We start from the raw sequence: 24,540 nt of genomic DNA, 5'->3' as shown, positions 1-24,540 counted from the left end.
ATAAATGTGTGCTGGCCATGGGCCTACGGGCCCCATATGCAGATTTCATGTCCTCCAAATTTAGTTTATGAATCAGGAGTACGATGCACAATTTTTTCCTATAGCACAAGCAAAATGAACATCTGTTCACTTTTTGCCACGTAGGTTTATATCTGTGTGGGTGGGTGTGAACAGAGCTCTTGATGTGTAATAGTCCTCCCATCTGCACACCAGGTGGCACTGCATAGTTAATCAGAAGATAATAACAGGCATGAGGAGATTACTTACTTTTTGGGGAAGAGAGAGTAAATCAATCTCACAGATTTTTTTTTAAAACAAGGTACATTAATGCTTGCACTTTAAAATCCTTTTTTTTTCTGTGTGTGTAATTTCACTCCAATCAATGACATGATCTTATTATATCATTGTTTGAATGTGATGTTAATTAACTATGAATTACTGCAATTATGACAAAGGTTCACTCCACAAGGTGTTTCATGTATTTTCTTTTTTTTTTTTTATGTACAGTTTTAACCCTTGTAAGCAGAATATGCTATTTAGAATACATTCAAACAACAATCTGCTTAGATTTACTTGGTACACTCACCTAACCCACCATTTCACAGTATTTAATAGACCTCTGAATACCATATACAATAAAACTAACTTCACAGCAATTCAGTAGCACAAGATGGAGGAATAAACAAGCAATCTGCATTACTCAATGAGAAGTTAAGTAGAAACTTAGTGCTGCAAGTTTAAATCTACAAACACTGAAGTTAAAGTGTTTAAGCAATTTCTGGGAATGGGAGCTTTGGATTTTTCTTAAAAAGTCGCCAAATAAAACAATATTTCAGGATATATTTTTATCTGATATTCTCTAAGGAGAATGTAAATGTTGTGAGAAAATATTAGAGAATAAGGCTAGAGGTTTATGCAAAAGTCTGCAGAAAATATGTTTATGGTGATAGCATTTCCATGTAGTCATTTGAATGTCACATGAAGAATGTCCTTTAAATATTTAGTTCATTCATTTTTATTCAATTAAGTAGTTCTACAAAGAAACTCCTATGTATTTCCTCTTTCAAAAAGGATTTGAAATGCTTTGTGGAGTCTTAAAAGACAGAATAACAGAATCCTGTTTTCCAAAGAAGGCAGCTGAACTTCTAGAAAGTTGAGGAATAAAAGCCTGGTATTTCTGCATTTGCTCAGATAGCCATGAGAGACACATACACGTGTTTTGTTTTGGATTTTCTTATTGGTAAAAATCATATTCCCCTCTGAAAAGCCATGAAGAGGCACAGGAACACAAAGCGTTCAGACTGCTCTGCTCCCCGCAGGATACCCCTGGCTGCCTTCCTCTGCTGTCTCTGAGGACCATGTGCTCTCTCCTCTAGCCCCTCACCCCTCCATTGATTTCTCCTTTTGCTCTCAGCATGCTTATTCTCTGTTGCCCTGAGTCTCTACGGTGTTTACAGAAGGCAGCAACTGATGCAAGACTTTTTTTTTTTAAAGCAAAATTTTCAAACTGATTTGTCAGTTCAGTCACAAATTCTTCACAAACCCTTCTTATCAAAAGCAGAGCTGATTCAAGGCAGAGTACATTGAGTAATCTTTCAAATCAGGACAGGATAGGAATTTTTTTTTTTACTATGCTTACGTTTAGAGGTTGGTTTAAAAACTTTGACAGTTTAATTAGGAGACTTAATTCCTATTAATTAATGTTTGTGAGTAACAAAACAAAGCCAAAAGTTTTGTAACTGAAGAGAATTGCAATTCTAAGATGAAAACTTTAAGGACTAATTTTTCATCTCTAAGTCTTAATTAACACTTTTAATTGTCCAATGAAATAAGTTTAGAAATAGCACCTACTTAAATGACAATGAAAAAAAACATAAAAAAACCACAGTAGAGACTCCAAGAATATTGTTTAGCTGCTACCTTTTGTTCCTTTAAAAATTATCACGCATACCATTGTCTATTATTAATTCTGATGTAAGAAACTGAGATTCATGGACTATCCCCTAATACTTGTGTTAGCTGTAATCTGAAACTGTGACTTTCTGGAGAAAACCAGAAGCATGGTGTATTTCTTAAATTCCCATTGCCCAGCTGGATCCTTACTGCTTATCCAGGTAACTATGAAAACTTTTTCTAGGATTTAGTCTTTCCTACTTCAACATAGGCCTTCATAACCCCAAATTTCACATCAGTCTTCACAGGCTAATTGGGAAAGGTAAGATGGAGGTAAGGTGTGACTCACATTGAGACCCCAGGGGTTGTGCAATATTGGTGACATATACTGGCCACCTGCTTGTTTTCAAGTCTAGTACAAGGTATTTTTCTCAACTTTGAGCCAGTGACTAAATATCACAGACCTACTGGCTGCTGGAGAGCATCTTTCCCCTTAAGATAAACCATTGTAGCCTCAATGCTTCAGTAAGCAAAGAATTGAAGCAAAGCACACTCTTTTGTTACTATTCATTTCAAATAAGTCTGTTAACCTGTATCCTTCTGTGAACTTAGGAATTCTTTACCTCTCTTGTCAGAAACACTGCCAACAGCTGATTAGGGCATGCTTTTAACACCTGTCCAAACAGCTCTCACCAAAAGCCTTTGCTGTTCATTTCTCTTCAACATGGTCACGGGCTAGAATGCTCAAACCTCAGTCACTGTGTTTCACCATCAGCAGAACCCGCAGTGGAGGGCACTTTCCCTACCACACACAATATTCCCACAGGCAACAGATTTTCCCTGATGCATAACTGTGTGAAAAACAGTTTTCAAAGTTCTCTTTGCAACTCCACCTGCCCTCAGGTAGCTGGTTATTTACAAGTGATCTTCTGTTTCATGAATCACACATGGACTTTTGTACAATCCCAACTGAGTGAATCTTGAATTCCAACTCATTTGCAAGACTAAAGGTGTACTCTTCAAAAATCACATTGCTGCGAAAAAGTCCTCTCACACTGTACTCATACTATCAGGGATTTCATTTTCTTTTACAGGCTCATTTACTTCTTTTTTCCACTAACAGGGAAAATTTCAAACTACCATATTTCTTTTCCATCAAGGTACAAATTCATTCTGAAGCAAATTACAACAAAAAATAAATCTTCCATTTTATGTAAGTAGCTCCATAATTATTTTACCCCTATGATTCAGAGTAATGTTCAAATGTGGTATTTCATTGAATATGTTTGTTCAGTAGGCAAAGAACACAAAAAGAAATGCAGTTCAGACTCATTATGGAGAAATGGCTGTTACTGATAGCTTATAAATGCTCTATTGCATTAATACTGTTAACTCCACAAATATGCAACCCCTCAGCACGTCCTCCCCCTCTCTCTGCCAGTATGCAAGGCCACTTTACTGTCCAGTGGCTTACACAGTACTGCAAAAGTGAGATGACAGGCAGACAAGGGGTACAGAAAGGGCATCATAAATGCAAGATAGTGTCCAATAACAAAACTTTGCAGGTACACATAATCCTTCATTAGCATTTATACACTCTGTTTCCTAGTATAATCAATGAACACATGCTTTACAGGAGAATTATGCTTCAGATACCTTGTCTTGTTTATTAAAACTCTGGCTGTGTCCCTTTACCTAATATCTGTATGGAAAAATGTTCTCTGTAGGTATATACATATATAAAAATATATTTCTAACCAAAAATATTTTATATTAGCATAGCTTTATTAAGGTCAGAAAATAAACCCAGATACATAAACCAAACACTCCAATTCTATGTGAAGTGCTCAGTGGTCACTTTTGCTGACACTAAACTGAACTGTTATTCTAAGCTTCTGGGTCAGAAATGCAGAGGAACGATGCTGATGTTAAAAAAAAATGACTGAAATTTTTTTCCTAAGTGCTAGACTCACAGAAAACAAATGCTCATGAATTAATTCCTCATTGGTGAGATTGTGCAATGTGGTTTGAAAGACACAGAGGAAAACAATAAAAAACATAAGTCACACCACTTTCCTCTTATACAATTACATCTAAATATGATACATCAGAATTCCTTTACGTGGAAGTTCCCTAACAATGTGAGGATTTAGGATTACATAAATCACAACACTCGGTGCTATCATTACACAACAGAATAGACCTGCAAAGCTGATTATACTGCATAACCAGATGGTAAACAACAGTTGTCATTGTACTAAGAATTACATCTCTGTAATCAATAATAGGAAGGAGGAACAGTTGGCCAACTTGTTTCCTATTATGTTCACTTAGGCAACGTCTAGATCAATAAAGAGCATTAAGCCTCATACCAACTGTAGACAATGCCTGCTCAACATGCCTATCATATGGCAGCAATGGGTCCAGCTGTACTTCAAAATAATTGTAAATGGATAATAATTCTAATCTAACATTAAAAAGAAGCGATGATTCAAACAGCAGAGAGGTGCAGGACTTCTCTAGTATATGAGAGAAGACAGACCTATGATGCCAGTTTTGTACAAGTCAAAATCAGCTTATTTTGTTAACCCACTCCATAAGTACATTTCACTACGGTCTGTCTGAAGGATGTGGCACATTTTAAATGGATGAAAGAAAAAAAGCAACCAAGCATGATATCACTGGCTTACATATAGACTCAGTAATTGTGTGGGTGTAGTAAGCTGTTCACAAAATTGAAAACTAAACTTGTGTATCGCTCTAGGCCAATATGGCAATTAATTACAAGCAAATTTTTAGTTCATCCATTTTAAACTATCTAAACAAACAATAAATCAACCCGTTCGGCTACATTTACATATTACTTAAAGATCTGTAACATAAATCTGAAAATTTTAGTAATCCTATTAAGGCCACTAATTTTAGCTTCCTGATTTTAAAATTTTTCTTATACTCCATACTTCCATAATGCACCAAATTAAAGCTTTCTCCTATCATGTTATTAACAAAGATACAAATTTCAGTTTATTCCTAGGCAGTCCTTCAATTTCAGTATGACAAAGCATGGGACCATGAGCTCTTACCTATTCCAATAAAGACTGCTTTATAGCCATCTTCTTTCAGGGTATGGAGTGTCATTCCATCCACTGCAAGGCCTTTCCTAAAAATTATCTGAAACAATTAAAAATGGTTCGGTAAAAATTGCAATTACAATGAAGCAGCACTTTCTACATGGTAAACTAACAAAGGTTTTCAAAATTATGCATAACATAAGTTTTGATTTAGACTTGCAATTTTTAATTCTAATTTAGACAAGAAACCGTGTCCATAGTGCAGTAATGATGTTCATTTATTGAAAGAAATAACTCCCAGCAATCAAAACTCACCTATAATCTACACTTGTTTCTTATCAATTGCTTTTTGCTTCCAGAAGCAAAAGCTGCAATTTTTTTTCTGGAGCTATTCTCCACCACTAATCCTGCTCTGAGCAGCCACTGCCCAGGCGGAGCACCTAGAGGAGCTGTAAGTGTGAGACAAGGAATGGGGCTCTCTGTGTGCTCAGGAAACCAAGGATGGCAGTGCCTGTGCAGAGGTCATGCAACTGGAGATACACACACCTTTTGTTCATCACTCCTAACCCCAAGGCCTTTGAGCACAAAAAGCGTGTGTGATTCCTCTTCTGATATTTCATACTTCTTGACATAGGTATGTGTGTTTTTATCTCCACATCTTAGATTCTCTGAACCTGAATGTTTTCCCTCAGGTTTTTTTATATCACATGTGATTTTACTTCACAAAATGCAGCGCTGTTGTGTAAGCTCTCTACTTTGTGATCTTAACAGTTTAGCCTTCAAGTCACTGTGTATCTTGTTTGTTATTCAATCTGCCTATATTTTATTTAGTATACTTTTCAGGTCGGTGGGGAAAAAAGGCAGAGGTAAAATAGAATTTACACTACTTAAAACACTGACTTACTTTATCTTTGGAGATTTAGTATAAATTTTATCAGAGGTGAAAAGTCATGTACTATTGCAATCCTTATAAGAATACAGACTCCATCCTCACTTGCAACAAAAGACATTCCATAAATTGTCATTACATTTTTTTATCCTGTTGTGTACATGTGTTATGAAAACCTAATGGAGGAATTTAAATAGCAATACTATTTTATGTAAGGATTCATAATACTTCTAGGGCCTAGCTCTGTAATCCTTATCCAGCTGACTAATTCTTACTAATTTCAGTGGAATTACTTGAATAAACAGCACTACTGAGCATTTACACAACACAGCACTTTCCACCACAGATTTGAAATGCTTTAAGTAAACACCAGAAAATATTTCCAGCTTATAGAGGCATAAAGCTAAGGTACTTATTTAACCAACTTGCCAAAGGGTCAATTGCAAACCAGTGGCAGAGCTTTGAAACAAATTTACATTGAGATTCTCTGCTGCACTCCAGAAGCACAGAGGACTTGCAGGTCAGGATGACATGGTGGCTCTATCAGTCCATTCTGGAGACCTTGTCATAACACAGAGGCCCTGGGAACTGAGGCTGGCAGAAGAGTCCCAGGAGTCTATGCCCAGCAGTTTTGTCTAAAGGTGTCTCAGTGCTCTGTTTAACACCATCCCTAACTAAACCACAATTCTGTCAGTCTTTTTGAGGGTTGCAAAGGGAACTTTAAAGGAGAAAAACAGACCTTTAGCGCTTAAAACCTTATCTTGCATCTTACTAGCATTTTTAAAAAAACCCAGGCAGGACAATGTTTTTACTCAAGTCTTATGACCAAAGTCTACTGCTTTTACAAAAAGAATCGACATGAAAGAATTTAATCCAAGAATTTCTTGCTTCACAGAAGGCTTTAGTAATGTGTTAAACATAAACTATCTCTCCTGGTACTCAAAAATTTGATCCAGTGGTACATTTGTAACTTCTATTAAAATGTGCAACAATTTTAAATACTATCTAAATCATCAGCTCAAGTCCTAAATTACAATAAATCGCTGTTCCCATTATCTATAAACAACACACAGAATATTTAACAGAATAATGCATAACTATTGCTTTCCAAGAAGTTGAATAGATTGTTATTGTTTGTAACAGATGATCATGTTAACACTTTAATTTGATGCATTTTATTATAAGATTAACTTGGATGCAAGACTATATGATAACCCATTAGGAAAAAAAACTCAGGGAGAAGGAACAAAAGAAGTATCAAATATGAAAGGTTTAAGTAGTGCCAAACTTGCATGAAAAAAACTTGATTGAAAAAAATCAAATCATTCCAATAGCTACATTGAACCCCTAAAGCAATTTAGGAATTTGTTTCTTACAGACAATTAATCACATGCAGGCATTCCAGATGAGAACTATTGATTGCCCTTTTCCAAACTAGTGGCATTCAGACAGGAGACAGACAAATGCCCTGAGCAAGAGGAAGCATCTTCCTGCCTCTGTCTAGCATAGCTTTTAATCGTTCTTTACTAATGTGCATGACATTTTGCTGTTAATCTTTGGCAGAGTTCTTGTTCTTTTTTTTTTTTTTTTGAGCTATACATAGGCAGGACATATTTTTCATTACCTTCACTCCAAGATCCTTCATAAGCTCGGCTTCAAAATTCACTACATCATATGGCAAACGGAACTGGGGGATTTCAGAAGTACTAAAACAAAAAAAAATGCTTGTAACTATTAGGAAAATATTAGTTTAAAATTTATTATTATTTGCTAAAATACTTATGATATACCTTAGTTAATTTTGACATATGAGAACGGAAACACGTTGAAGTGTGACTCTTGACTTTTTTTAATTTTTAGAGCAACAAAAAAAGCATTATTCATCCAATGCTAAAAATATAGGCCAGAAAGGCAGTACCTTGAGGCCAACACTGCCCACTCTTGTAGGTGACTAATTAACATATGTTATGTTTGAATTCTAAAGGACTTCAGCTCCATTCCTTTTGTTCACCAGAATACATTAACACTAAGCTTAGGATACCCATTTAAAAAAAGACCTCAAGGCTACTGAAAGCAAAGTGACATAGCAATCTTTCATTAAGCTATCTAATACTACAGTATCAAATTTCCCATACAATTTTTTAAAAGTAGTACATATGCTATTTTGAGCTAGGGTATTTAAAACTGTACCTCCATTTCTACTTCATAAATTTTAAATTATTTTTCAGGATGGACAAATATTTTATCAGTTGTTGATTTCGTGTCTGTTTTTTGACATAATGTTTATTAACCAGCATTTTTTCCTCCTGGGGAAGATTAAGAATGACATCTTCAAGTTCCCAGAATCACAGAAGGGAAAAACTGCAGTGCCAGTATAGAATCTCAGTTTATATCTACTGATACAGATCTAAAATAAATATATATTTATCTCCAGTGGAATTACATCTATATAGACCAGTTCTAAATTCCTACTGTAAAACATGTTGCAGATAAACAGTGAAGTTATATTTTAGATACTTTTGTTCAATGAAGATAAAAACCTAAATATGCAGAAAAGTAAAGGCTTCTCCCCAGATACTTCTAAGCTTCAAACGGTCTAATCTGTTTTCAAATTAATGAATCTGTAATATCCATAACAAAGCAGAGGCACAAGAGATTCACTCCAGCTTATTTTACATATTGATATTGACCACACATCTTTAGCATCTAACTTTGACAGGCCAGAATAGTTTTATTTCTTTTAAGCTGCATCAACTTCAATTATACTGATAAGAAACTGGTGTTCTTCCTTATTTCTAATACTGCCGTTTTTACACCTTTCTTGACCAGTGTGCAATGAGAAGTGTTGTAAATATCAGATATAATGAATGTGTCAATACAACTTTCACAGGTCATGCTAAATAAAGGTGTCTGAGGCAGAAACTAATGTATCAATATGATTCTGCAACAGAGATTCAATAAAGAAATCTAATCAAAAAAGAGGAAAGTTCTATTTTCCAGGCCACCTATGATGTCTCCACAACATGCTCCCAGAACACCACTAGCTGTTACATCACTGTTGGAATTTGTAAACACTTTTTTTTTTTGCTCTTATTAAACACTTCGTTTTATGCTGTGAGGTATACCCACATGCATGCACATTAACTATGAAAATAGGCTTTTCATGAAAGTCACCTATACATCAATAATTTTGATGCAATTTCTTTCAGCAGCAGCAGGTCTCTGACTCTGCAATGGAGAGACAGAGGGGAAAAGGAAATGGGGCAGAGATGGAGGAGGGATGCAGTGGATGCAAAGTGTCCCACAAATTCACATCAACCTCAAATTTGACCCAAGTCAGAGGTGCTTGGTGTTTCTCAGAGACCTCAAATTACTGCTGCTCAAGGGACAACTCTTTGGCTTAGGGAGAGAAATACTTTGATACATTATAAAGCAGTGGCGCAGATAGGAGCAAAAGTAGTAAAGCTTGTTTATGGTCTCTAAGCAAGAGCATGGTGTGCTCATGCCTACTCTACTATAAAGCATAAATTTTACACAATCGGTGAAATGTAGGAAAACCCACCCATAAATATGAAAAATCCAGACACGTTCAGAGAAGCATGGATTTACGTTATATTTAAATATCCCACCACAGGAATTGCAATCACTACACACCTTTCTAGTGTCACAATATTATGAAAATTAGCTATGATGCAAGAAACATCCTAATTAAAAACAATTGGAAAAAACTTTAGGAAGGCAAAAACACTGCCATTATAAACAGTTGATTCCAAATACAAAATTGATTTGGTCTTCTTAGCAATTTGCAATACTTTATGAAGCCTTGAAAACATGCTCATCAATAACCTAAATTTGTTAAAAGACGTGTTGCAAAGACTTAGAAATGCAATAATGGATGACTGCTGCCACAGGCCAGCCCCCCTTCTGTTTCAAGATTAAAGTAAGGACAAAAGGAATTGATGCCCTTAAACAACACATGAGCATTTCTACAGTGAATGGAAGTCAAATTTGACCTTGATTAATACATGTTAAGACTCAAAAGAAAGAAATACATTTAAAAATACACTCCTCAACCATTAAGGATACTAAGAGAACAGGCAAAACTCTGTGTAAGGCTTTTTGCATTAGGAGAAACAACAGGCAAAACATTATTTTAAATTCAAGTTAAACCACAAAGAACTTAAGACCACACTGCTTAAAATACACAAGCACCTACTAAGCAACTGTAGCATTGTACTACAGCACTGAAGCAGCTGCAGGAAGTCCTGCATTGTATTGCCAAGTCCAGCCTGAGTCCAACCTGTCACCAAAAAGAGCCTTTTTGTTAAAAACCTCTTACTAATTCTGACTGCTTTACAGTAACAAAACTGATTTTAATCTGGCATTTATGACAACATGTGCTACTGAACAGGTAAATAGGCATTTCACATACTAAATTTGCAATCCTCTATGGTAAATAGTTCAAGTGAAACAGCTTCACAGTTAAATGCCTATGGATTAACACCTTGGTAATTAGGTAGAACAATTCTGAACCTCACTGGGAAAAACGCAAGTAATCGGTTCAACTTCTCCAGAACTGATTCTCTTTCTTGCAGAGCACTGAATAAGTATTTGACATTATGACATTATGGATCAATTTCATTAACCGCGTCAACTCTATTGATCTCAGTGATGCTGCGTTAAGAAATGTAAGTGCATCACCCTTCTTTCTCTCTCTGTTTCATTATATTTTTTAAACACATTGTGTGAGCGCATTTTGTACTCTTGCACATCTTACATTGCAGAATTTAATTTTGATTTTGAATGGCTTGGTATCCACTATTAGTGCCTGAATTATCTCATACACAGGGATTCCAACAAACCTACTAGATTTGATCACAGCCATTACTGCAGTGGCAAAAATTAATTTTCTAGTGTAGAGGACTGACAACATGCAAAGACTAGCCAAGGGTTTACCACAGAGGAAAACTGCAAACGTACCTTCTTTTATGTATTTGTAACTTTTTGAAGGTTGACTTGCAGGGTTTATTTCACCCATATGGTATGGTCTGCTAAAGCAGATCCACTGATGGCTGATTGCCACTGTCACCTTTATTTACACAAGGTAGTCCAGGAAAGCATGCTAAAACAAAAACTCTCCATGAAATTACTATCTAAAGCATTTGAAACATTCTTTCACTAGGGCTACAGGGACTTAATCTTGTTTTAAGGATAAGGGAAAATGGTTCCTGACATGATTTTCTAATACGTTAAAATTTGATCATAACAATTGCACCCTAGAATTTAACAAGTCATATGAAGAGACTATAGGAGATAGCCACTAGATTTTCAGTTAAAGCTTGCCTTTAACTGTACCTCTTTTAACATGAATGATCAATTATTTAATTAAAAGGTGACTTTTACAGATCTGAAATCTTCTGTTCTCTTCCTATGCTAAAAGTCAAGTGATCATATATAAACTATGTATGTACAACAGTTTTTGCTATGCTTTCTACAATAATTGCAAACAGTGCTTTGTTATCATTGTTTTATTACCTTAAGCCCCCAAGGTACTCCTGCTTTTCAAATATGGTGATGTTTGAATAGCCTAGTCGAGCCAAAAAGGAAGCACAACTTAAACTTGCAGGTCCTGCACCAATAAGAGCTATCTTCACCTGATATGCTTCAGGCATATCTTCTAGAGGAGGTAAGGAAGGGTTTCTGATCTGAGGAATATTCATGGCTTTGAAAACCTGAAAAGCAATACAATCAACAGGTTAAACACATTCCCTCTTTAAATTTTATTATGACTGACATGATGGAAGCTTCTGCTAGTGCTGTCACATAGCTGATATATTATAGCAAACTCACAACATTATAGAGGTTTCCAAATGACATGATCTGTGCATTTGTGAGGGATGTTGTATTAGCAGGGTTTGGTCCTTCTATCGGTCTTTTTGTTTTAAAAAGCTCTGAAGTCAGGTTTTTCACTACTGTAAATTTTACAGAGCAGACAGATCCAGACTACCAGTGACAGAATAGCAATGCAAAGTCAGCCAGATGGTAGAGAATCTCTGCAATGCCAAAAAATTTCCCTGCAAACAAATTATTCTTACTAGTAGAAAAATACCTCCGCAAGTAATGCAAAGGATTATAGTGCCAGTAAGTAAAGTGCTTCTTCAAGAGACAACCTGCATGATCCTGGAAAAATCACTTATAGCTTGAATTTTAGAGGTGGTAGGTGACAAATTTCAGGTGGGTTTGAAATGTTTTTTAGGAACTACACTTAGTCTTCAGTGCTATATTTTCATTGTTAACCTATGCTTTGGATGCCTCCTCTTGGACAATTTTTATAGGACTTGATTTCCATTTCTTACTTATTTAATTTGTTGACCACTTTTTACTTGAGTTTCCAAAAACTGTAGACACATGTGAAAGTTAGACTGTTCTCCCTAAGCCCCAATTATTCATTCACCTGCATAATGGTGGTGATCTGCTCCAATCTGTCCTGACTACTAAAAATACTTAGGAACAATCTCTGTCCACTGTTTTGTATTTCTATAGAACCCAATGCAATGGGCGGCTAACCTGGTTGTAATGTCACACAATTTTTCAGATTTGCATTAAATCAATTCTATACTCAGACATAAGGGTAAGAGGTGAAGGCAGAAATATTCTGTATTGCCCAAGCAAGATTTCACTCTCCTCTGCACTTACAGAAATTGTAAGTGCATATTCCTGCTTTACTACAGTCCATATTCCTGCTTTACTACAGAAATTGTAGAGAAAGGATTGAGCCTCTATCTTGTATGATCTACGAAACGAAAAAGAACAGACGCACAGCCTTAGAGGCCACTAAACATCAGAAGCATGGAAGAGCACAGGTACACCTTCTTTTTACTTTAGGCATTAGGAGGAAATATCTTAAACCCAAGCAGAACATATTTGTAGCAGAAAAAATAATTCAAGAATGCATTGCATGGGGATTCTCAGTCATATCACAAATACTGTCAATGTAGAATCTCAAAAACTACCAGAAGACCACACTGCTCCCCACCTATTTCAATGCAGAGCTGTGCTCCCTAAGTACTAGCTAGTCCTCTAAAATACATACACTGACATTCGTCTTAAAAAATAGCATATTTCAACTATTTAGAAGCTTACTAACAGATTTTACTTTCCTTAGAACTCAAGAAGCAAAGGGTTTTCAAGTTAAACTTTGGCAATTCCACTCATGATTAGAATTTTTCATTTATATTTTGAATCAATGTTCATTTTCTTCATATGCACTTGAGCACTCATGCTAGGTAAACCAATGATTAGTTCCTTCCCTCTCTAAAATTTCTGTGTCAAACTCCCCCAGTCTTTGTAAATTGACACAGCGGTTTAACAAACTGCATGAAGCAAGAGACAGATAATTGTTTTAAAGAAAGAATCATTTAAACCTGAAAATTCATACAATATGGGAAAGTTTAATGTAGTTATTAATGGATTTCACAGGCTGAAAAGCTCATATTGTACTGTGAAACTAGATTATGATAACCCTAATGCAATGATATTTCTAAAATGTCTGCTTTGTTATATTCATAAGAAATTGCTTGAATTATAGCAAATTTTCATTAGACTCATATAGTTGTTTAAAAAGGCTATTCTGTAACAAAAATTATATAACTTGCATATTTAATGTGCATATTGAACACTCTGAATATGCATATGCTTAACAAATTTACTACTAAATTTACTTTATTGTTAACATAACTATTTTTATATGTATTATTGAATAGTCATACCTATCTAATAAATGTTACACTGAAGTTCCACACTACTGTGGCGCAGTGTTAAGCTTCAGAAACCAAGCACTCATGCAGAAAATCCTCGGAGTTCAGGCTGAATGGTCAACTTTAATTCTGCCTATTTGCAAACAGGGTAAAACTGTCTTTAGGCAGCTCAGCCAGCTTGTGTGGCAGTATCTTGCCATCTGGAATTCAGTGGCAGTTTTGCATATTAAGGCTGGCAGGGTAACTGTGTGAAAATAGCAAACTGCTTTAATGCATTTCAAAGGATTTTTATTCACCTCATGGTGAAGTTTCCCTATACTCTAAGTTACTTAATTAAATATCACTGAATTCCTCTGTATAAATCCTTTGGTGGCCATAGATGAGCAACTGGCAAGCAAGTGTTCAGTGGCACATTACATTCAACTGTCCTTTCTGCTTCTAATCTCTTCAGACTGTGTTCAGCATGCAGGTAAAATTTAATACTATTACCCTTCTCTCCACTTTTCCTTCAAAAACATGATTTCTTTCTTGCTGGGTGTTTGGATGGAGTTTTTCCTTTGTTTTGCAGGGCTTTTTAACCAAGACCCAGTCAGGAAAATAAGACCAAATGATGAATTTTGAAGCAGAGTGTCTCAGTGAAAAGCCTCAATCATCATCCTCATGTCTGTCTTTCCTTCTGGCTCTCTCATACACAGATTAATAACAGACATTAATAACATTAGGCATTTATTCTTAAACTTTTTATCAAATATTACACAATTATCATTACTTCACTGTCTAGGGCCTATTCAAATTAAACCTACATTGATTCTGTCCACTTCTTATGCCTCATGTGCATTAGAGTCCTCCAAGAGGATATCCCAGTTTATAAAACATGGAGACTTAGTCCACAAGTGAGTTCCAATTTGACCAAACCAAAACAGGCAATCTATTCTGCTAAGTTCCAACAACTGAAAAAATGCTCTCTTGAATCACACATTTGTAACATATTATAGTTGTCCTATTTTCATCACTTCACTGTGTAAAGGTGTGAGTGCACTTGCTCAATGCTCTCTACAGCATGGTTCTCTACAGTATGAAATCCAACAGTTTGTTGCATTCCCTATTGTAAATAAAACATCCTTTCACTGCAAAAGGGTCATGTTCCAAAATATTCAACAAAGAGAAAAATTCCAAAATATATAAAAATAATGCACAACATGAGTTTATACTCAGGTTCCACAACACGCCCTGCTTGAGCCAACAACAGTGGTTTCAATTGTTGAGCAACTGATTCCAGTTTAAATTTCCTGGAAAGTCTTAGCCAAATCATTTTAGCTGCTTTTGAAAATGCAGATAGGGAAAAGCTTATTGTTAGCCTCATGTAGTAAAATTCTGGTTCTTTTCTTCACTGCACCACTCTTGTATTAGAATGTTTTGATGCAAAGATGTGACATTCGGCAAAGAGTAGCAGGTGACTCAGAGAAATGTATTTTGCTAATCAGATGAAAATAATTTTAAGGCAAAGTAAGCATGACTTACATGAGTACAAAACATTTTAAACCATTAAAACAGGCTAGAACTGATATTCAGAATTTTTACCTCAAATTCTATACAATTTAAAGTAAATAAAATACCTAATTTCAATCAGTGTGGCACTTAGAGCTACGGTTTAGTTTACAAGCTGTTGTTTGGTCAAAGGTTGGACTTGATGATCTCGGAGATCTCTTCCAAACTTAATGATTCCATGATCCCTGGCAGTGTTCAAGGCCAGGTTGGAGGGGTCTTTGAGCAACATCATCTAGTGGAAGGTGTCCTTGCCCAAGGCAGGGGAGTTGGAACTAGATAATCTTTAAGCTCCCTTCCAACACAAGCCATTCTTCTATTCCGTGATTGCTTAAAATTATTTTTAGACTATGACAATGTACAACAAAACAGTAAATAGATTGAAAGATCAATCTCAGTGTTAAAATGTGAAAAACTTTTGCCTAATCCTGCAAAATGAGACTATCAAAACATACTTTGCATATCCAAGATATACAGAGAAGGACGCATTTCAGGACACACAGAAGGACAACTTAACCTTTTAGTAATACAAGTTTTGACTTGATAACTAAATTTTCTATATTCTTCACATATAATGCTTGGTTCCATGCTTAAAAGACTCTAGAAATAAGTTTATCAGTAAGGCTTACAGTTAAACATCCTTCACTAAGGCAGTGAGATACCGGTTACTGACACAGACATTAGAACCTAGCTGGGATTAATTTTAGAGTGAAATGTATCAGTATACACTGAATTGTTATCACATTTTACTAGTGCACAGACACTAGAATACAGGCAATGAAATCAGGAACATTTAGGAACTTGTTTTACTAGTTTCACACTTTCCCACTGGTTTCCATGGATATTTTTCTGTAGGCTGGTTTACATTAATATGGGGCAGTTGAATATTTAAAGAAGAAAATCATATTCTGCACATATTTTAATGCAAAATAAAGCAAATTGCATGCACAGTAACATTCCTGAAGCTGTCAAATTACATGATCACCCAATTAATTCCATTTAATTGCAGTGGATATCATAGGATGCTACATGAAGAGTTTTTTCCACAGACACATGCTAGTTATGAAACGCTCGTGATCTTCCCTCCACAATTTAAGAGTTAAAGTTGCAATATTTCAAAATTCTATGGAAATAGGTGAGTGCTTACAAAACTAGGCCCCAAAACATCTTATTAAAGACTTTTAAAACCTCCAGTATTCTAGTCCTAAGATACCCCATGGATCTAGGACATTGCAGAGTCCAAATCTCAACATTTCATGAATCTCACCACTAAATGGACTTAGCAACATTCATGCAAATGCATTAAAAACCAAAAAAAATGCTTAACATCTGTAAAACAAGCTGTAGGGAAGTTTATATAACTTGCCAAAATATCAGGAAATCTTTCAGCATTGGCCAGAGAAATCAGAAGTCCTCAGACTCATCCCCTGAACTATTGTAGAAAGCTACACCACTCCCTTCAGACAAGCCTGAAATTTTATTTATTATTATCATGGATTTTAACATGACTTAAAGATATAATTATCTAAAGATGTCTTAAAATTTTAATGCTGACAAATAAAGGGCTTTTTCTATTTGTCCTGCTGTCTTAGCTCCCCAGAACAACCCTCCTCTTGCAGATGCAGCTCATGTATCCATGCCTGTGATGATGCCCAGTCTGGCACCTCAAGGCCGTCCTACTGCAGAAGTGGCAGCCCCATGAGAGCCACCTTCTCCTCACAGCTGCACTACAGACTGATCAGAGCTGTCAATTTGCAACTCAAAGAGGAGCCTAAGCCCAAGGGCACAGTGTGCCACTCCATGGCAATCCCTCAGGTAAGACATTTCTTCCTTGACTGTGGTGGGCTGAGGGAGAAGGGAGGTTCAGCACTCAGGTCCCTCACCAGAACACTCCTTCCAGCACAGGTACTCTGCTGAGCTGTCCCTAGGTGAGCAGCAGGTAAGCTCACACAATCCCTCTTTTTCAGAAAAAACACGTATCTAATTTCCTTTTTCAATTCCTTTCTGCGGCAGCAGCAGTCAGACTGTATCTGCAAAGAGGAACAAATCACCAGAACTGTAACTGGCACAAGAGCCACAGTACTAAATGATCTAGTGTTTATATCTAGCATGCAGAGATGAAAATATTACATTTTCTATTTAGCTTGGGCTGCACCATTCAGAATGATTAAACAGAAACAGAAAAGAACCTTTATATTCAATAAAGTCTATCCAAAACCATAATAATTTGAGGGTTTCTTACTAATACGACAGCAGATAAGGTAATAGACCTCGTTTCTTTTCACTACGAGCTTGCAAACTTGTACTTGAGTAACCAGTGATTTTAGTTCATTTTGGGACTCACAGCCATATACCTCATGCTTATATGTACTGTCACTGCAATCTCAGTATATTTTCACTGAACTTGTGTTCAAAAAATGGATGTTGCCTGATTCTGGAGTACTTGGGCAAAGGAGACAGATAAAGGCATTAATATAATTTTGACCTGTGCAAGTAGCAGGTGTAACCTGAGCTTGACACTCGTCATTTATAATAGTGAGATTTACTCCATGTTATTCTCTAGATGCAACAGTTACCATGGTAACTGCATCCCAGTACACACATTCCCCATCACAAATACAAACGGACATTTCCCTTTTCCCCCTTAAACATTTAATTGTCAAAATCCACATTTTCTCAGGCTGGATTACCATTCACTTTGAGAATGAGCCAAACATAGTTACAAAACTATGAAAGGGCAGAAGGGAAACGCAGGCAGCATAAGGTGCCATTTTTTTTTACTGTTCTACCGTATGCAAGACAAATATTTTACAATTAGGGAGGTTTATCTGCAGTATGAACAGATGATCAGTCATTGTTCAGAAGCACAAACAGGCACATGTCATACCCATATATTTTCCATTTTAAATCCATATTCCTGCTTTACTGCAATTTTATCTATTATCTCAGCTAGCAGTTGTGCCCTTTTATTATTGCTCACTCTCATAATGCATCAAGTGTATGATCCTCAGACTAATTCTGAGGGAAAAAAAAGCCTAAAACTGGCTTCATGCACAATGGAGTTTTCAGTAAATAAGCCCCTGTGGGACAAATATTACACCATGCATGAGAATCACCATGCAGCTCTCATTAAGACTAACACATGTTGCATGCCTAAATTACACAATTTGCTAAGTTACTTTTACAGGTAGAGCTGTGAACACGCTATCTGGGCCAATTCTTGTATGAACAGTAGCACCTTACAATTTTCTTCAATATTATAATCTATATTTTTATAATGATTTTTACTTGGAAGCACTCATACCATTATATTTTTTCAACTATACCTACTTTCACAGCAAAATTTAACTGAAAAGTAAAAAAGTACTAATTGCAAAAGTGTCTGCCTATTATTACTAATTGAGAGTGCTACAATACATACAAATTCTGTGTTGAACAGCAGTAAACCTAAAGGTTATTAACAACAATTTTTTTTCTTTTACATTTTTTATATATTAAATGTATAAAAACATAGATACTATGAAAATACTAAAGATAATAACATTTTTTGAAACGTTCTTTTTGTTGGACTGCCATATAGAACTATATAACAATTTTATTCTGTTAGAGCTCCTGGAACTAACATAATTTTAAACAAACTTGAAACATTGAAAACTATTCATCCTCTGCAGTTTTCATATCCATCATTATGCTATCACTGGGGTTTTTTTAATAGAGTTCTGAACATTTCTGAAGAAAAATGGCAGATATTTAGCATTATCTACCAAGTCATAATTCCTCTCTATTAATCATACAATAAGAGCTAAAAGAAGACACAAATCAAATTATAACAGATATTACTTTCATTTGGTTCCTAAACAGTAATATTTCACTATTGTATTTATGATCTACTTGCCAACTGTTTAATCTTTTTTGTTTGGTCGGTTGGTTTCGGGTTTCTATCTTTGGTTTTGTGGGGGGGTTAAGGAAAGAAGTAGTCTTCTGCTTTGCAACAAATACTAGCTTTTTACATATACAGAATAAAGGCCACTAGAAGAAAAGCTAATAAAAGTGTTTCTTGACTGATAAAGCCCAACTATAAAACATACACACAGAACTAACACAGTTCCGTGTCTCTAGTCTCATCCTGTAAATGAGAACTTGGAACACACTTGTGTGTTCAAATCTCAAGAAAAATGAAGTGGATAACTACTTAAATGACAGAGAGGGGAGAAGATTCAGCAACAGCTAGCAGCAAAGTTTATCAGGCACTCCAGAAGATTTACAAGTCTCCTGGAGAGAAGAAAAGAGGGATACAAACAGGTAAAAGGAGAACAGCAGCAGCAGGTAGTAATATTTGCTCATCAAATCATGACCCACAGCCATTGAGAAGAAAGTGTGAAGTCTATGCTTGACACTAGAGGAAAATACTGGTCTCAAACTTCCAGATTGATTTGCATTTCTATTTTGGTCTGTTCTACAAAGTTGTTTTTTTCCCAGGCTTTGCAAAGTTGACTGGAACTTCATTGTATGTTTGTAAATAAGATCAGCCAAATGGCTCATGATACAGAATAGGGACACGCACATTAGTTAAGGACTGTATAGAAATGTACAATCCTAACACGTGAATATGCTGGTTTTAATATAGCCATAACTCTGTCACTTTTACAGAGGCCAAAATAATCACTTTTACAAAATTTTGCTTCAGACAGATCAAATGAGGTAGCATCTTACACCTTAAGTGAGGTAAAAATTCTCCATGCCCTCAAAAGAAATTAACAACTGAGTAGTTGCCTCTTTCTTCAGACAGAAATTGGAGCATTAAAACTACATAATCCCAAGCAATGCACAAGAAGCTCAACAAAAACCCATGCAAAGAATTTCTAATGTGAAGCAGCAAGTAACAACCTTTGCTTCAGTAGCCAAAACATGCACCTACCTTTATGAACTAGTAAATTTACACATATACACTGTGAATCTTACCTATATAAATAGATACACATGGACATGTATTTTAGGTCAACCTTAAACTATGTATTTACTTAGGTTTGGAAAATAAATAAAGTAAACACATTAAGAAGAAAAAATCATCTGAAGTTTATCCTTTGTCTCAAAGCCAGCACAAACACACATTAATTCTGCTACAGAATCTATCCTATGCCAAGAACAGTTCTAGATCTCCTTAATATGCATTTACAGATACAGCTGCACTTGATCTTTTCCCCTATGCAGCCTACAATGGAGCAACATCCACAATTTCACCTGAAATAAAGTTTTCATTATAAAAGAAATTGTCTCAACTACCAGTATGTCTAAAGAATCATCTTGTTCACAAATAATGTTCCTTATGTTCCTATAATGTACTGCATTATGAAAGTATTTCTAAGCATTTGAGTGTGCTGTAAGAAAAAGGATAACTATTAAAGCTTTCTATGCTTTAATTTTATTAGTATCAACTTTTCTTGAAGAAAATCATTACCAAAGGTAACCACAGGCAATACTCAATAGTACATACAAAGAATTTAGGACATTTGTAAGTCCTACCTCAGTAGCAAACTGCTGCAATCCACCAATATTAATTGGTCCTTCCTCAGTGGCATACAAGTTGCAGCCACCAACACAGAGATCCGACGTTGGACACACCATTCCGCATGTCAGGCCAAGCGGATTGTCAGAAAGAATCATTTTGGCAGCACCATAGTAATTCTGAAGGAAAAAGAGAAAGGAAGAAGAAATAAAAACAACAGTCACATACCAATGAAGCAAAAATTCAAACCTTCAAGAGAGAATTTTGTAACAAAATAATATATAAGCATATGTGTTAAATAACACTGACATTACTGAAATGTACTAACATGTTATGCAAAATCCCATCAAAGATACTGAGAAGAAAGTCAGCAAAAACTGTGGATTATGCAAAGGTAAACTGTTGCTTTTTAGCTTGCAAAATGGTGAAAAGCATCTTCAGTCTGAGGTGGTTGTAGGATTTTTAGTAGCTTAACAAATCTAACTTCAAATATTACAACTGCTGCATTATGTACTTGAAAATATTCTCTCCATTTCTAGGTCAATTGGGCAGTAGCTGAGTTGCAACCCTTGTTAAAGGATGACCAGAAAGTGCCAGTTATATTACCAGTTCTTTACAGCTCAGGAATGAAAATCTTATTTTACACATCTGTGCACACCATCTCTGTCGATATTCCTGTCCTTCACACCAGACCAGTAGTGCCAATTTTCCCAGACACATGATGAGAAGACTTCCCATGTAGCCACCTGCAGATATTGCAGCACTGAATTCTTTTTGATCTTTTTTTTCTCAACACATACTGATCAGGGCAAACACTTACTCTCCTGTTTCCTTAAATCATAAACCAGGGAACTAATTAAAGATGTTACCTACAATTCACAGCTTCAAAGATTCTCAATATTCAGTGGGCTTCTTCAGAAAAGGAATAGTCACCAGCTATATGAGAACTAGCAAGGATTCTTTCCATACTAAAACTCTAAGGAATGGACTTTAGCAAGTTCCCAGTGTCTGATGCCATGAGTAAACAACCTCTGGTGTTTTTTTCAGCTAGATAATTGTCTTAAGAAGAAGAATCAGAGGAAATGCCAGGAGTGACCTGAAGTGTCATTTAAAGAGAGAGAACTACTGTTGGCAGTTCTGCACCTACGTTTATGAAATCATATTGTATCCTTTGCCACAAAGAGTAAGAATCCACTGAGGAATAAAAAGACCAGTGTCAAGATCTGACAATTTAACAACAATGGGTAACAAGAATTTGGTTTGGGAGGTTCAAATTCACTACAGGCATATTATTAGACTGAGCATGCAATTCTCTAAAAGTTAAATCAGATCATACAGACACAAACAGAAATTTCCAAGAAAATGCCAACATTCAAGAAATGTATTTATAAACATAACTGGACTCCTTGCTTACAGCTGCTGGTCTGCTAAGGCAGACCACAAGCCTCTCTCATTCATCTGGAAACACAAACCAGCTGCCTAGACAGCATTAAATCCCATTGAAATTCTAATCCTGGCTGAACAGGCAACACCTTTATACAACCGTTCTGAAGAACCTTCGGCCATTTCCCCTATGGTGATTAGTGAGGCATTTTATTAGCCCTAATTCTCATTTATTCCAATGTAAAGGAGTATTAGTTAAAATGGAATTGTACGTATTAGCAAACAGTTTTGTTCTTCCAGATTATTATACTGTTTTGATATCAGAGATTATTAGGGATGCTTAAAAAAACCTGTAAAGAAGAAAAAGCCTGCAAGCTCAATTTGGCAGCAAATTAAAGAAGTCCAGCTATATTGGAGATGTCACTGACACAAATTTGCAGACAGCAGAGGTGAAAATCAATGGAGAAAACCCACATCTTTCCAAAGCAGCAATGAGACCAGCCTAGTTACCCTGCAGCATCTTAAGTGGCACTAGATGCCTGTTCCTCAGGCAATTACATCTAGCCTTTCCTTTCTTCTACTCTAAAGGAATAATTACAAATTAGTGCTGGTTATTTTTCTCACTAACTCAAAGACAAAATGGTTTTCAATGAACTTTTGTTCTCTTTTATGTTTCACACATATTAGACTTCCAGTTTTCCTTCCTGTGTTGTCCAGTATCATTACATTTATTATCTTCAACTCTGGTTCAATGGAAACAAAGTGCATTTCTATTTAAGCAACCTCATTAAGGACTGTCTACATTTTTCAGCTTTGTAATTAAAATCTATATACAGACCTAGTTATTATACCTATAAAGCAAAGCTGTTAAATATTCCTTTTTTAAAATTAATTTTCTTGCATCTTTAAGCATATTCTCACACTTGAACTGAGCCAATACAACGTCAACACAGCTGGCACATGTTACTTCTTTTGAAAGCTCAAACCAAACTTTGAGCACAGCTATGCTACAGAAAGGGCACAACTGACTTCAGAGAGAAAGGCCCAGGGTCAGTAGGGGTATAGGACCAAGATCACAGTTTGTTAAGGGGATATCTAAGGAAATCTGTCTCAGAACACCATACCAGAGTTTGGTAAAAAGGAAGCTGGAACTGAAGATTCAATAGGGGTAAGGCCAGCTACTGCTGAACCCTTACTTTGAGAGAAACATGATTGAGTATATGAAGATTGAGACGTGATTTGGAAAGTTTTGAGATATTGCTGTCATGATCATGAGTTCCTGCAGTGGGCACTACTAGTGGTAGCATCAGAAAAAAAAGAACTGCATTCTCTTCAAATAAGAATATCAAAAACTACATAGTACACATTGCCATGCTAAATATTAAGACCTTAAATAAATTGTATCAACCAGTATGTATCTTCTAGTCTTAGCACCTAAAATAATTTTAATGATAAATTAAAAGACAGTCACATTTGAGAACAGCAGGGCAAGGCTTCTGCACTGCTTCACTAGTGTGTTCCAACTGTGCTAACATGGGCACCTCTAGAGATGCAATGGAAGCACAGGTTTGGACTGGACTTGGTTTCATGGTCTGCCAAAACTTAACTCCTCTGTGCTAATTTTACCATAGGTAAACTTACAACATTCTCTCAGAAGAGCCACAGTTCTCTTATTCCCCTTCTACCTTGCTGAAGATCGGTGTCAGCAGTGTTCCCATTGCCACTGTTCCTGCTCACTCCCAGTGAAAGGACATTGCCATGTGCTGCCACCACAACTGCGCGGTGCCTCGAGAGCGAGTCCAGCTGCAAACCGCCTGCCTGCCAGGGCACAGTGCAGTGTGGAGGCTGGGCTCTGGGCAGGGCTGCATGGGCCTGAGTTGCTCTGAGTTGCTTCATCTTTTTGTCATTCTATTCTATTCTTTTCTGTCCTATTCTATTATTTATCTTATCCTTACTGTGAAATTATCTAACATACCAAAAAATTAGAAAAATGTTTTACAATACTTGACAAACACTGACAGATAAATTCAGTAAGTCTAGTAAGTTACACTGAGTGGTGTTATGCAAACTGTGTTACAAAACTACAAAGCATGGTAGTACAATAATAAATGAGAGTTTGTAGAATGTGTCTATTATCTTAAATGTTTAATTACACCAACATTTTGCTTATGCAACTTTATCCTTTTTAAGCTAAAAGCATGTATTAATGATCATTATATTTATCAGTGACACTAGAAGTAAAATATTCATAGAATATTCCCATTTAAAAAAATATTGATCACTTCATTTTACAAAACTAGTGTGTAGTAGGCTGCATATAAAATAGACATGCAGAGATGCAGATCTGGCAGGCTGGTAACCACGCACATGTTGTACATGAGAAAGGATCATAATTAAAGGGAGACTGGCTTCATTAAAATGACACAGTTGCTTCACTGCATAGAATAATGCAAGCTACCTTAACAGTTTGGAGTAATTTTTGTAGATGTTTAAATA

The 24,540-nt window shown here is 36.0% G+C and overlaps 1 protein-coding gene and 1 long non-coding RNA gene across 11 annotated transcripts in view; one reads left to right on the top strand and one right to left on the bottom strand.

Moving 5' to 3' along the window:
* DPYD (dihydropyrimidine dehydrogenase) overlaps positions 1–24,540 on the bottom strand; it is a 331,722-nt gene that overhangs the window by 210,187 nt on the left and 96,995 nt on the right. For all 10 annotated transcript variants that reach the window (XR_013183272.1, XR_013183268.1, XR_013183269.1 and 7 more), the window contains exons 5-8: positions 20,679–20,840; positions 11,389–11,585; positions 7,478–7,559; positions 4,977–5,064 (exon numbers count right to left, since the gene is read on the bottom strand). Coding sequence is in view for 4 of the 10 variants with exons in the window: in XM_054638674.2 (XP_054494649.2) it covers positions 4,977–5,064; positions 7,478–7,559; positions 11,389–11,585; positions 20,679–20,840 (529 nt within the window). In the remaining 6 variants the exon portion in view is untranslated. The remainder of the gene's footprint in view (positions 1–4,976; positions 5,065–7,477; positions 7,560–11,388; positions 11,586–20,678; positions 20,841–24,540) is intronic.
* On the top strand, positions 16,766–23,825 carry LOC143694645 (uncharacterized). Its single transcript, XR_013183273.1, has 3 exons — positions 16,766–16,970; positions 21,709–21,825; positions 23,676–23,825. It is a non-coding gene; the product is annotated as an uncharacterized LOC143694645 (long non-coding RNA).

This window comes from Agelaius phoeniceus, chromosome 8, assembly GCF_051311805.1.
Source record: "Agelaius phoeniceus isolate bAgePho1 chromosome 8, bAgePho1.hap1, whole genome shotgun sequence".
NCBI classification, from domain to species: Eukaryota; Metazoa; Chordata; class Aves; order Passeriformes; family Icteridae; genus Agelaius; species Agelaius phoeniceus.
This window is presented reverse-complemented; position numbering and strand designations above follow the sequence as displayed.